The sequence below is a fragment of the Gnatocerus cornutus genome, chromosome 6 (assembly GCF_029298725.1).
Source record: "Gnatocerus cornutus isolate USDA-ARS CGAHR chromosome 6, icGnaCorn1.1, whole genome shotgun sequence".
Lineage (NCBI taxonomy): Eukaryota > Metazoa > Arthropoda > Insecta > Coleoptera > Tenebrionidae > Gnatocerus > Gnatocerus cornutus.
The window spans coordinates 12706433-12721200 of record NC_142238.1 but is presented as its reverse complement, the minus strand read 5'-3'; the positions used below and the strand labels follow the sequence as shown (position 1 = coordinate 12721200).

Below are 14768 nucleotides of genomic sequence, written 5' to 3'. Positions count from 1 at the left end.
TGTAAAATAATTACAATTAATTTATGCCAAAATATAATTTTACCTTCTGTATGCGTTGTTTCTTCACACACACTTTTGAACTTGGTAGGAAGATGAGATTTCTTAGCATTCGAAGCTATTCTAGATAATTAAGTTGTTAAGTTTGTTTTTGGATAAAACGGAAATAATATGGTTTCGGGTTGGATTTTTTATGTGTTATTATTTCCGAATTAAAAAACATTCTAGTTTCAGTCCCCAAGTTTTTAAATCTTAGATTTGAAATATGTGAAAAATAAAGATTTTTGGACTTTACAAAAATTTAAAATGGACTTGGCAAATTAACGATATTTTTTTGTTTATTTTATGCGATTTGAGTTTTTTTCATTTGAACTTCAAATGTAAACAAAGTTTGTAACGATGACACTAAAAACAGCACATTGAAACAATCACAATTTTCGATGCAAAATCTAATTTTTTTGAAAGAAAATTATCTTTACTACAATCTTGTACGTAATTTGTATGTACATAATTTAGGCTTTCTCGACTCGACCTTTTTATAAATTATAGGGCTCGTCAACAAAGACCTAAATTATGAGGATTTTATGGATCGACAGCCGGCGGCATTTGCTGGAGAGACGTAAAAACTATACATTGCGACATTTGGAAAACGTTTTTTGCTCGATAAATCAACTAAACTCTGAAATATCTAAGAATTTTTTAGGAGCATTTGCAATTTTCGAGTCTTCAAACAAATGGCAACACCAATGAAATTTTTAATTTTTATGGTGAAAAAATTACTCTTTGGTGTATAACTTTTGTTCCTTTCTTTTAAATGTCCCTGAGCGGCCAGAGTAATCTGACTTTTTGCCACACTGCTGCAGCTTTTCCGCACTGACAACTGAAAAGTAGAGTTCCTGTGCCATGTGAGCAAGGAAAAAGTGTACTTTACAATCCAAGAGACCAAAAAGTAATTTATAGTTCCTTAGAGATAATTACCAAATGCATGAAGACTCAAGATAAATCGTAGCTCCAATTTTCTGTTTAACCCACTTTGGATAAAAGCCCCCAGCAATACAACTAATATTACAGAACCGGGTGCGACAGACATCCTTGAAACCTTTGAGTTCAGGAACAAAGACATCAATTCTTTATCATAAAATTTGGAAACTTTCTTATTACACTACTGCGACTAATGTCTGCTAATGAGGTGTTTTTTGGGTTGATATGAATGAGCAGTTTCTTATTGAAAATAGGATGATTACTGTGGTTTCCGGACATGGGATCTCCCAAGTTTTAATTCTACGCTTGCACTTGATTCTGTCTATCCTTCACCTTCAAGAAAAATGAATTGGTAATTAATTTGTCCACTTTTATGAGTATTTATGACTTTATAGTAAAGCGGCGAGCTTAAAGCAATTGTGTGTCGTGTTGAGGGAATGCCTGTGATAATCATTAATAACACGAGGCCACCAACCATGTCAGTGTCTGATATAATAAATAACAATGGACATAATCGATGTTTATTTGAACTTTGTAATGAATGTGACTCACTGAAATTGACCAAATTCGATTTGATACGTCCACTGTATAAATTAGCGAAAACCCCTTCGTTTTACACCATTTTACATATTTTACCTCCACCTAAAATTAGAAAATTTGATATGCAGCCGCTTCCAAAATAGCTTTCGGATGCGACCTCCTCTAAATCACTTACGCCACAACAGCAATTTTCGCTGAAAATATATCAATAGAATGTAACCGAAAGGCGATTTCCGGTGAGTTAAAGAGGAAGCGTCATTCGTAAATCTTTGTAGTCAAATTAAATCTGTTAATAATGTACAAAGAAGGGACGTTATATCGGCTTTTATAAGGTAATTACGACTAAAAACCTCAAAGAAGTCTGATGAGAAAATATTTTTCCGAGCTTTAATACATCGTCTTGTCGAGATAACTTGCCTATTCTGGAGAGGAAATTGGGTTAAACGAAAATATAGCGGAAGTGTTTGTGCGGTTGAGTGTAATTTTTAGACAAGGAAGATGGGAATTCTATAAGTAAACGGTCAAACCAAGAAAAATGACAAGAGATAACTTAAATTATGCTGGCATCTGCTGATTGAGGACAGCTTCACCTTCTCTAATTGTATGTAGCAAATTTTCCTACACTTAACTCTAATTCTCGCCTCATCGACAAGTAATTATTTTTCATTGATTGATTTTCTAGCAGATGGTCAAATTTCTGTTTTCGTCGCACGTTTTAATATAAAGTAATTTAACTAAATTGGGAAATACAATCTCAACTATTTTTTTATTTATTTAATGTCTTAACCTCACCAGGTTTGTTCAATTTTTTTGAGTGCTTCAAAATGCTCCCGATTTTTTTCAGCAGGGAAATTAGCCGATATATTTTAATCTTTCTAATTCCAATCTGAGTGTTTTTCATAAGGAAGAATTTCGGAAATCGTTCTTTTCAGTAAACGATTAACCAATTTAGATCAATATTTGTGAAGAGTTGTCCTCACGTACTTCTTAATGATGTTTGATGATGTTTGAAACGACATTCGCTACATTTAACAATAGATATAAGGTATTGACAATGTAAAAAATCGCTTTTGTTTAATGTGAATATAAAAATTGTTACTAAAATAAAAAAGAACAAAAAAGATGAAGAAGATGAACAAATTTTTAGTGTTTTAGGTTTTGTATCTGTTTAATGATTTATATCATTGATCACATTCAATCCAGTTAAATTTTGCGGTTTAGCTCATTCATTACATTACCTATCGGTAAAATCTAATATAGTGCAAAACCGAAATTTTGTTGATTTTTTAAGCTCCTTAATGAAATTCTGTAAATTCTTCCTACAATAATTTAGAATCTTGAAAAAATTTTTCTATTTTGATTTTGGCAAAAGTTTTTTGAATTTTCCTGATTCCACATATCTTTTAGGTTTCTTATACTCCCTAGTTTTCTCAGTTTCTTAAATTTTACAATTTTTTAAAAGTGCAAAATATTTTTTTCAAATGAAGAATTTGAAATTCGATTCAAAAAAACTAAAATTGCCATTCTGTGACATTTTAGATTCTTTTAATCTTTAGATTACTCAAAAATATAAATAAACTCAAGCGGATTTAATAGAAGTTGAAAGAGAATTTGTGCACAATCTAGAAAAATTAAGAATCAAAATTCAATAAGAATCTACAAAATTTAAACAAAATTTGCAGAAAAATTAAAGAAAATCTAAAACATCTAAGGAGATTTAAACTAATCTAAAGATGTAAATCTATTGAAAATTCAGAGAATCTACAGAAATTAGATCTGATGTAAAATTATAGCTTCAAACGAACTAAAGACTCCAAAATCAAGTTAAAAATTGCAAAGAAAATTCACCAAAATTTTGTACAAAAATAAAAAAAAAACACGAATAAACATTTTTAAAAAGTAATAAAAACAATATTTCGTACAGAATCTAAGGAGACTTTAAAGTGAAATTAAGATCTAAAATAAAGTGCCTAAAACAAATAAACAGAATCGGAAAGAATCTATGAAATCTAAAAATAAAAAAAATCTTAAAGGATTTATAAATATACAATATTAGCGTCAAAGAGAATCGAAAGAAACGCTAAAAAACTAAAGAGAATTAGGCAAATTAAGTGCACTGATCACACTAAAACCACTTTTGCGGTTCCACTCACACACTGCCGGTAAAATCCAAACAATGTTTAATTTTTTGTAGAAACCGTGAATTCTAAGTTTAGCAGCTTTAAATTAAACCAAAATTTGCTGACTCAATTTAATTTAATGCGAAACTTGGATAAGAATCAACCAACTTGTCTGAAATTTTAAAGGCTTGTTTGGTTAAGAGCAGCTATTAACTCGTTATCTTGTCCATAAATTCAGCGCTTATTAATAAAAAGTACATTTACGATAATTATAGCAATATTGAAATTGTTTTTTAAACTGAGACCTTGTTTCGCGACGACACCGAAGTATGATAATTTATGCAAATCTAGATAATGCTGGGTTGTTAGAGACAATACGCTTCTAAACAAGACTTATTGTAATAAGTACATGATTTAGTTAAATTTTTATGAGCCTCGTTCTATCTGATTTGTTTACTTCAAGCTTGAAGGTATTATCGTAACAAGAAGGCACCAACCTGTTGTTTACTAACAAATCCAATTACTATTAAAGTAAGTTAACCAGCTACTTAGAGAGTCTCAATAATTCTAAGTCTGTTATGTGGATAAAAGGATGATACTGAACTTCCCAAAGGATTAGTTAAACTGAACTTTGATGAAATTTTGTTTCCTGAGTTTTTTTATGTAGATTCTGAGGCGATGTCGTTGGGAAGATTTGTTTCAGAACACTTTTTGTGTTAAAAAATAGTTTTCGAGTTCAATTCGTGTGTTACTTGAAACTTGTTCAAAGAGACGTTGTCATAAGCCAGAGTTGAGAAATTTGAGGATAGTTCTGATGGAGTTTCCCAGTCGGTGGTAAGCAGTAATCGGACCTTCATTATTGAGGACTCATCAAAAGTCAAAACTTCCCTACCTAGTCTGTAATAAAAAAACCATAAAATACACGACAATATTCATCCTTTCCATGTTCGTGGTTTAAGTGAAAGACTGAAGTTTTAACTTTCGTATAGTGAAACTAGATGTCAATCATAGATGTTCCCTGACCAACTTCTTTTGTATTTTCCAAAAAAACTTGAAATGTAAATCTAAGTACTGCTTTACGGCTAATTATACTCAATCAAACTAATATTCGTCTCGCACACAAATTTAATTACCGTTTCATGACTACGTGAAAATGAAACGTGCTACAAGTTTTTACTTTTTAGTGAAAGTTGCATCTGCTAAGTAAACAATCGACAATACCTGGATATATTCATTCTTGTCGAGTTTTCGGATATTCCAGTTTCTTGAATGGAAAGTTTGTGGTTGGATTTTAATCATGGGAATAATCGGTTACTGAATAGCTTAGAGACGATTCGAGCCGGATTCTCTAATTTAGAAAAGCGTTGACGCCTGGCGTTTGTTGCTGGTGTAATTGCCGACAGAGGCGGAGTAGGAGAAATCGGCCCAGAGTGTTAATTAAGGCGTTCAAGTTATCTTTTATATCCTCTGATCGATGGTGTAAAGTGGGTTTTAATAATTTGCACTGTCGATATTCACAATTGAAAATATAAACACAAAAATTTTATTGCTGTTTAATGTAAAATTTAACTCTTCAATTGCTTTTGTAGCTCTTATTAGAGGGTAAAACTTTAAAGAACAAACTGAAAATTGGTAGCTCTGACTTTTAACCAGAAGCTCTTTGTTTGGGAGTTTGTTTAAATGATTTGCAATACTGTTATTGTTGACATATCTTCTAAAATATCATACATAGTCGTCAACTGAGTAAAACAAATGTATCGGCCACTCAACCCGCTTTTAGTGCAAATAAAAGATGCATTTTTGTAAGTTTGGAAGTCCAACATTGTACTAGAAAGTGTTAAGTTGTTATGACAAGGAGCAGCCAAAAATATCGTGGACGTGAACTATGTTTTAAGGTCAAGAAAGTTATTGAACACCAAATGATCTTTTGAGCCCGGTCCTGTTTAAAGTGCCTCTGATTACCATATAACCCCTGATGGAGCGGCCACCTGTGGAATGGGTCTATCTGGGTTATGTTAGGTGAGGAGGCCTAGTTATACCAGCGACCACTTTCATTGTTACAATCACTCTCTCTGCAGAGTTACGGGGTGCAGTAAGCTTCGAGCAACGCTGGACATGTTAGTGCTATGGGCTTCCTGCTGCTGCTGCTGCTTCTGCTAGTCTGTGGGTCAATGTCAGCACACCAAGGTAGCGGCTAGCTCAAAGCAACATTGGCGTAACGTGTGTTTGTGCAGATTGTGGAAGGAGCGTGAGGAGATCCAGGCAGCCCCGCGTCGGCGCCCTTGGACGAATCATCCACGGCAAGCAAAGTGTTAGAGGTGCTTGGCCTTGGCAGGTAAGGGTTCAAGTTTAAACTTTTCGTATTCTACTTACGTAATTTTATATCTCGCGAAATATTTTTTATAGAATTGGGTCATTACCGTTTCCTGTAAACAACGCAGACTGTTTTTAATTTATTTATGGACTTGTATTATTCATCGGAAAAAAACGCTCGAGGAGAACGACTTTATTGCGATTTTAACATAGCTCATTGAATTCACCTGAAGTTCGGGGGACTCTTAATATTTCGCGACAAATTCGAGAGAAAACGTGGAGGTGCAAAAAATATGCAAAATTATGTTAATTTCATGTCCGATAGTGGAGACAACTTCATCTACATGTGACATACAAATTTATTTTAATTGATTGGGTTTAATTACTATCACACCCAAAAGTAAAATTAGAGAGTCTTTAAAAAAGCTACAAACAATTTGTTTAGACTTGCCTGTCGCAAAAGCGCTAATTACAGGACTCTGAAACACAATACTGATGACAAGGAAGACAGCGTGTACTTTTTCACAGCATCTCAAGAAGTAAATTAAATATCTTACACAAAGAAGTCTGAAGCTAAAGAAAGCACGCTCTTATTTTCAAGCCCAGAGTTAATAGTTAACATTAATTTATGTGCAGACAATTTAGAGCAACTTCGTGTTCGTGTTCAATGCGTTGATCAATTTACTGTTGGATAATATTCGTTGTGGTTTTCGGTATCGATTGGGATTAAGTGATAGCACAAAGTCAAGTTTTTAAGTCAATTATTCGGGTACATTTAAGCGACGAAGAAGAGATATTAGGATCCTTGGATCTTTCAACAAGAAAATGTAAATTGATACACAGCAAAATAAAACGGGGGTGTCTCCAATTTTTGTTCAATCGAAGTTGCTCTAAAACACATGCAAATTGCACAATGAGCAAATGGTTTTTCTTTATGAAAGTGTTTGGTGTCTTGGCTGCCAAATTTAAAACGTTGATAAATCTTGATAAACTGAGTAAAAATATTTAAAGCTTTTTTTGGTTTTGAGTAGTCGTATATGATCAAGAGCACTTTCACTTTTGTAGCTCACCTTTTGAGGGCAATTAGTTTGTTTATTTATTCATAAATTGGTAATGATGAGAAAATCTTAAGACTTTTGTACATTGCCACAGTTATTGAACACTTTAAAAGTAGTAATCTCCCTAAATTTCATTCAAATAACTAGATGAATTTTAATAAAAACAAGTTTGAAATTCTTGGTTCGTCCTAAAACAAAATTTTCTAAAATCTTTATTTCTTGTGTTAAAATTTTGTGTTAACTGGGTTAACAGTTTTAAAGTAGTAATCTTCTCAAATTTTATTGTATTATCTCAAAAACCAATAAAGATACGAATTTTAATAAAAAAAAATCTTTGGTTGATCCTAAAATAAAATTTTCTGAAAGCTTTATTTCGTATTTTAAAATTTTATACTTTAACACAATTATTGAACAGTTTGAAGGTAGTAATCTCCCCAAATTTTATTGTAATATTTTAAAAACAAACATAGACAAAAACCTAACTTTAGCATTTCTTCCAAAATTTTTTTTTTATTACGTTCAGAAAAATTTGGATTGATCATTTGGTTTGATAATTTATATGATAACTAGCAAAAATTTCTTTAGTTGTTTGCCGTTTATCGTCGGGACATTATTAACTTATTATTATTGCAGTTTTCCGGTGGTCAAAATGGCACATAACATGGAATACCTGAAAGTCCTGTGCACTATCAAAATTATTGCGATCGTTTTATTTTAGTAATTAATGCGATAAATCAACAAACAGTTCGTTATTGTAAAATTGTGTGTTCAGAAAATGGTATCTTCATAAACTCATTAAAATACACGTGTTTTGTTGATGGAAGCATTAAAATAAAAAATGCGTAGAAAATTGGTCACACACGTGTCTGCAAATTCCAGTCACTCAAAATAATTTTCAGGAAATTGCGCAGTTAATTCCGCACGAATTTTCTGATGTGTCACCGTAGAATTAACACTGTTTCTAAGCTAAACTGTTATTTTTGAAATTAAACTGAAAATTTGCTGAAAAGGACGGAATTGTTCAATTGAGGTGGGTAAGGTAATTTTCCGCAAAACTACGCAAAACTAAAAAATAATTTTTTTAAAGCCTGACCTGAACAAAACGGCTTCAAAATTCAATTTTAGACTTAATTGTTACTATAAATTCGATTGTCCAGTTCGTAGGTATAAAACTGTTTCCACTATTTAGTCAAGCGCAGTGGTCACATTGAAACCACTCATATTTGAACACGACGCGTACATTATTTTTCTAGTTTATTTTTAATTATAATTACCAATTTACGACAGCTTTCTAAAGTTGTTTAAGTGTAAGTGTAATTTTAAGTATAATTTGATGGTTGATTTAATTATGTCATAAATAGCGCCAGTAATATGGTAATTGGTACGATTTTACTTAAGGCGTACGTTAATAAGCGTGTAATAGCAACTTGCTGTACAGCCATTGTTTTACGTTTGACTATTTTTCTAATGGGTTTCCGTTACATCTACAAAAACTTAAAAAAAATATATATATAACAGTTCTAGTCTTGAGTAGCTGAAGCAGACACTGCTTTCTTGTTTACCTGACACTTAACGTCTTTACAACCTACAATGAAGACATTCATTCTTTCAATGATAAGCTCACGACCGTGTGCACAACCGTAAACAATCAATTTGCATTTTATTTACGTAGAACCATGGTAAACTTTTCACCATACTCGTAATAATAGAACATTTCTGTACAATGCCAATCTCTATCAGACATTGTTCTCAATTTCAAAGTACAATTTATGAATTCAACGAGAAAATACGACTTTCGTCCTGTTTGTAATAAATCTGAATTTAACGTTTGATGCATTGAGATTTTGATAAACGATCCATTCCAAACACCAGTAAAAAATCAGCTAATTAAAATGATATAACTTTTTAACTATAATCCATGAAGTTTGTACAGTAATGAACAATAAAAGAGCTCCTGTAAAATTTTAAACGGGGGCGTAAAACTTAAATTGACTTTATATATCACACGATTATGAAAAACGTTTCAGTTTTGTTTGTTTTCAGTTAAAAAAGTTTGAGACGAAAGCTACGTAATATGTTGAGTCAGTAATGTACACGACATACTGTCATAAATTGTCGTCAATATTGCATTTGGTGCTGCGCAAAAAATGACATTGACAACTGAAATTTATTACTCGCGACTGTATCTACATATGACACCGGTAAAGATAAACTGGTGTGTTTCCAAGTTTACAGTATCTATTTTGCAATGAAAATTGCTTTTTCAAATAACGTCGGTTTTTCAATATGTGACCATAAACTTTGATTTAAGTAACTTTCAACATATGTCATAACACGTTGAGACTTTCTATAAAATATTATTTGTATAGAGAAATATAAAATAATTTGTTTACACACTTTACAGAAGAAATCTCTTTATGGATGAGTGCGTCAACACAGATTTACAATTTTAGCAGACGGCGCAACTATGCAACATTGCAGATGTTAATATGATTTTGTGAAATTGAATCACATCTGAAGACTTCAATAACATTATTAAATATAAATATAGACTAATTTTTTTTAATGTTCGCACTTTTAAGCCTCCCTATGCAATAGCTATCTAAACGTAATCTTTTAACAGGTTTCCCTCCAACTATTACACCCTCAATTTGGGTTTTTGGGTCATTGGTGCGGGGGTGTATTGATATCTCCAGAATGGTTATTAACGGCAGCTCACTGCATCAACAAGTGAGTACTAGATAGTTTAGTTTCAATTCTATTGATTGCTTCCGGGCACAGATAACCGGATAACTTTATGTAATGTTAACATCACTTTCGATGAACAGAACCTGTTTCTGGGTTTCGTAAAATGAATGTAATTCGTTCATTCATTTCAGTTTCCAATTTGATTTTAAATCTCGTCTTTGCTTTTTTAATGATGGAATTAATTGAACGCGTTATGAATTTTTTATAGAGAAATGTAACAAGTAACAAGACTGCAAACGAAATTGTCCCGTATGCCGACGACGTTTGTATGCTGGTATTACTAACCCATTAAATAAACTTTCTATTAAGCGCACTTCGGTTTTTCTAAAACGCCGGTAATTTATTAATTAAATATTATTGTCTTGAGGAAAAAACGCAGTAAAATATTAACATTGTCCTTTCTTGCAATAGATTTGCCAAATTAAAATTCCTGTATTGTTTGAGTTTTTAGAAACCCATAAAATTTTATTAATGTTTTATAGGATACTCAACTTCGTTTTGCTCTTAGTGCTTAAATATAATTATAATTAAATTATAGATATTTAACGTGTCGTTAATCACGTGGTTTCTTGGTAATGTTCGAACAGGATTGGTCAAGCCTAAATTCAGGACGATTTCAAAATTACAACATGAAATTCTCATACTATATTTGATTTTAAAAACAATTTTGTGACAAACCTCTCTGTATTGTTGTGAGGGGAGAGACAAGTGGACAGAAATGCAAATTAGATGTTTTATTTCTGATAATTAACTGCATTTTGACTGCAACAATTCTACACTAAACTTTCTCGGAAATGAAATACAATTTGAAATTTTGTCGTCATTAGATTTTGAAACTGTTGGTAGTCCCGTGGTCTAATAAGTTTGACATTTTAAAAATGTCATACGGATAATGAGTTAACTGACTTTTGAATGTACAAAAAATTACGAAAACTAAAGTCTGTTGAAAGTTTTAAAAGTAAGATAACAAGTCGTGTAAAATTCGAAGAATTCAAAAAATTCTAGCATTTCTTTTAAATTAAAAAAAAATCTAAATTAGTTGTTTAATTTGTAAATTTAATTCGAAAGTTGACATGAAAATGTAAACTTGAAAACTAAAAATCAATCTGGCCGTTCAATGTCGAAAACGAAAGTGCGACTGAAGCTGAAGGTAAACGTAGAAATTGAAAATTAAAACTGAAAAGCAAAAGTCGATAGTTTTTTAATCTAAAATTTGGTTAAGGTAAAGAAAAGGTTAATTAAAAGAATAATAAAAAAAATAAAAGTCTAAATCGAAAGTGAAACAGAAAGTTGAAACTGAAAACTAAAATAGAAAGTTGGTCCTGAAAATCCAAATTGAAAGTAAAATTGAACCAAAGAAACTGAAAACCAGAAAATTGAAACCGAAAGTTGATTTAGAAAGTTAAAACTGAAAGTTGATTAAGAAATCGCGAATTTAAAAGTAAATTCAAAAAGATTCCAATTTAAAATGGAGAATATGAAAAACTCTGAATTATTTACAGTTAAAAAAATCTGTTAATTATTATTTATTTATCCTTTCACAGTTAATATTAAAGTATTGCATGTCTAACCTTTATCTAATTTTAATAACTGAACGCATGAATGAGCAGATTAGAATAAATATGGTAATAACTTGTAAACAATAAAACGTCAAAGGGACAATTCTCACGGCAAACCTAGCAGTAAATTGTATTATTATACATCTTTAATTTGAACAATTATTTAGTACTCCTTGTCCTTGTCAAAGTTATGAGCCATAAACAGAATCAATTATTATATCTTAATAATTCCGCAATAAATTATTTATTTGTAATGTTCAAATGAATAAATTAGCACAATAACAGATGTCTCATTTCTTACAACAAAGGAGAATTATTAACTTGTTAAGCGTTAGCAACAATAAATTTGCAATGTCATTTTTTGTTGTTACTCTACATAGAAGCACGTTTCCTTGAATATCGTTTTACATGTAATTGCTTTCTGGAATGTAGTTGGAACTTTATTAATTAGTTACTGCTTAATATCACTGATTGTCACAACAGATTACCTGAAGATTAGCAGTTAATTTTTTTATTAGGTCTAATAGATAGCTAATTTTCATAATTTACCTGTAAATACCCGTCACTAATTTGTTAAGATGTTATTTGCGTCAGTTTACAATTAGAAAATTGTATGCTTCTTAAGTGTTAATTCAATAATCGCTTCTACTTAGTCAAATTCTTTTATAGTCTACCTAGAATTTGACACAATTAACCCTTCCAGCGACCTTTTCAACCTACCACTCGCTGCCCTTTGGACAGCAGTGTTAGGTGACTGGGACCGCGACGTCGAAGAAAAATCCGAACAAAGAATTCCAGTCGAAGAAATTATCCTTCATGAACGTTTTCACAATTTTCAGCACGACATTGGTAAGTAGAACCATTCCGAAGATGCAGATATTGATAGTGATTGTTCTTAGCATTAATGAAACTCTCACGACCAGTGAAATTAGCCAGAGATAGCAGAGTTAGAGCTGTTTGTTTACCTCCAAGTCGATTAACATATAATCAAACCGACCTATGTATTGCTACTGGCTGGGGCAGGGATGCCGAAGATGGAATGTTGGCAGGAAAACTATTGGAAGCACGAGTTCCTCTGCACGATAATGCTGTCTGTAGGAAGAAATATGGACATTCTGTGGCCATTAGATCGGGGCATATGTGTGCGGGACATCTGGATGGTTCCAGCGGAACTTGTGTTGTAATGTTCTATTTTCTTTCTTTTTTGAGCAGGGAACTGACATTTCGGGAAAACTCCGCGTATTTTGCGGAAAGTAACGACATTGCGCATTTCCAAAGATAGAAACTAATTTATGCCACAGTGTTAGAATACAATGGGAAATTATGGTTTTATGAATATCATTGATCAACTAAAAGTTTGTTGTCAAGTCTAATTAGTATCCATCAGGAAAGCTGCAATAATGTATCCATTGACGACATATACAACAATTTTATCTATTAATATTATTAAAATTAATAACTCTAATTGAGATGGAGAGTTTTTATTTTCAGCGTCAATTTAAATTCCATGTTTTTATTGCACAAAGATAACATTTCCGTGTCATAATCATAAATCTTAAATAATTTGCACGAACAGACCCCAAACTACCGATTACCCATACTTTGCAACAATGTTTTCCTCTAAAATTATTTAAATGAGTTTTTTCCGCATTACACGTGTTTTGATAATTATTAATGTCTAGAACTACTTTTTTTTTCACGTTTTTATTAATTTATTTAGCAGGTCCGATTTGACGTCACAGTAAAAGAGAGGTCCATTAACATAAAAGATTGACCATCAATTAGCTAGAATTATTTATACCCAGCGGAAATTGTGTATTGGTCCATTTTACGTAATGTAACAGGTTATAAATTTCTTCATATGGTTCATTAGCTTATTTAGTTTTGCATCAACGGAAATTGAGAAATACAACTTTTAAAAGTGAACCTTAAAGTTTTTAGTTAGTGAACGTGAAAATACGCACGCAACAATTACATAGGAAAGTCATTATTACTTTGGAATTACAGGAATTTAAAAATAAATTAAAACAATATTATGAGTTATTTTTTCAAATACAACAAATCAAGCGTCGTGGGTACTTATTTTTTAATTTACTAAAATTAAGAGAAAATATTTTACGTTTTACAGGCAAAATGGCATTATTATGCTGTATAATATTAAATATTGTTTGCTCTGTTTTTTTTAATTGCATACTTCTAATTATCAATTTTGAAGAACTTGGTTATCTTTAATCATTTATATTTGCATTGACGTACATAAATTAAAAAAAGAAAAACTGCTTTTCAACGTCCAGAAGTAGAAAAACCTCATTTACGAGTTTTTATGCATTTATATAAATGTTAATAAACTAGACGGTTTATTAAACAATGTGACAAAATATTGTAACTAATTAACTTGAAGGACTTAAGAATATAAACTGCAAATTTTATTTGCCCGGAGACAAAAAAGAATGCCCAAAAAAGAATTTATTTAAAAAAATCAACTTTAAATTTATGTCCGTGTTCTGCTGAAATTAAATGTGGTTTACGCTGATACCTACTAATTAAATTGTAATTTTGTTTGGTTAGTGCTTTCCGCTGTTGATGGTGTAATCGTAACGTTTATAATCGCATTAAAAGATAGAAGATAAAAGACAATAAAATAATTGTAAAGATAAAAAGTTTCACTAAAAGCTTGTTCACTTTTCAACGGTAATCATTAAGACTACTTTGGACATCAATTTGGATAATTTTAGAGCGAATTACATAAGTTTCTGCGCTTTAATATTAGTAACAAAAAACATAGAGAAATAAATGTTTTTTGGGACTTTACGGAAAAATGCTAAGAAATCAGCATCAAGGTTTCCTTTTTAGTTTTTCTGCTTTATTTTTATTACGTATTACATAATTGTTTACATTAGCTCAAATATTAAATTTAACACTTTGTAAGACGGTACAACTGCTACAAAAAATTTTAGGCTTGTGGAAATATATAACCCGTCAAAATTGTGTTGGAAAATTTGGAATTTAGTAAGTAGAAATTTAGAGATTTTAGATTCTTTTTTGTTATAAAATCTCGGAAATAATTTTGTCTCTGAAGTTTATTGTTGCAACATTAAAATTTCCACGGAATTTAACTAAATTTTGGTTTTGTCTTAACACTATTTTTTTAATTTTTATTATTAGAAGTGACGTTTACATCATCATTTAAAAGTATAGACAGTCCTATCACACTTTATTTGGTTTAAGCTTAATTTCGATAATGAGATTTATTTGCATTTACTCACCATTATTGGCACTCTAAATATAGAATGATATTTCTATTTGTCCATTGTTATTACTCATTATTTACAATATTCTAAAGAGAAAATTGTAAACATGCGAGTTCTCGAACTATAATCACTTCTGTTAAAAGCCATGCAAAACATTTTCTAAACCAGCAAACTCGTTTTTGCCAAAATGTCAGATTCCTA

At 31.2% G+C, this 14768-nt stretch overlaps 1 protein-coding gene across 1 annotated transcript in view; it reads left to right on the top strand.

Annotated features, from left to right (window-relative positions):
• The first annotated feature begins 5706 nt into the window (after window positions 1-5706).
• The window catches only part of LOC148173079 (chymotrypsinogen B), a 9411-nt gene continuing 349 nt past the window's right edge, over window positions 5707-14768 (top strand). Inside the window, exons 1-5 of the mRNA XM_088039217.1 lie at window positions 5707-5825; window positions 5873-5973; window positions 9633-9739; window positions 12020-12165; window positions 12216-12496. Of these exons, the coding sequence (XP_087895343.1) occupies window positions 5765-5825; window positions 5873-5973; window positions 9633-9739; window positions 12020-12165; window positions 12216-12496 (696 nt within the window). The 5' untranslated portion in view covers window positions 5707-5764. The remainder of the gene's footprint in view (window positions 5826-5872; window positions 5974-9632; window positions 9740-12019; window positions 12166-12215; window positions 12497-14768) is intronic.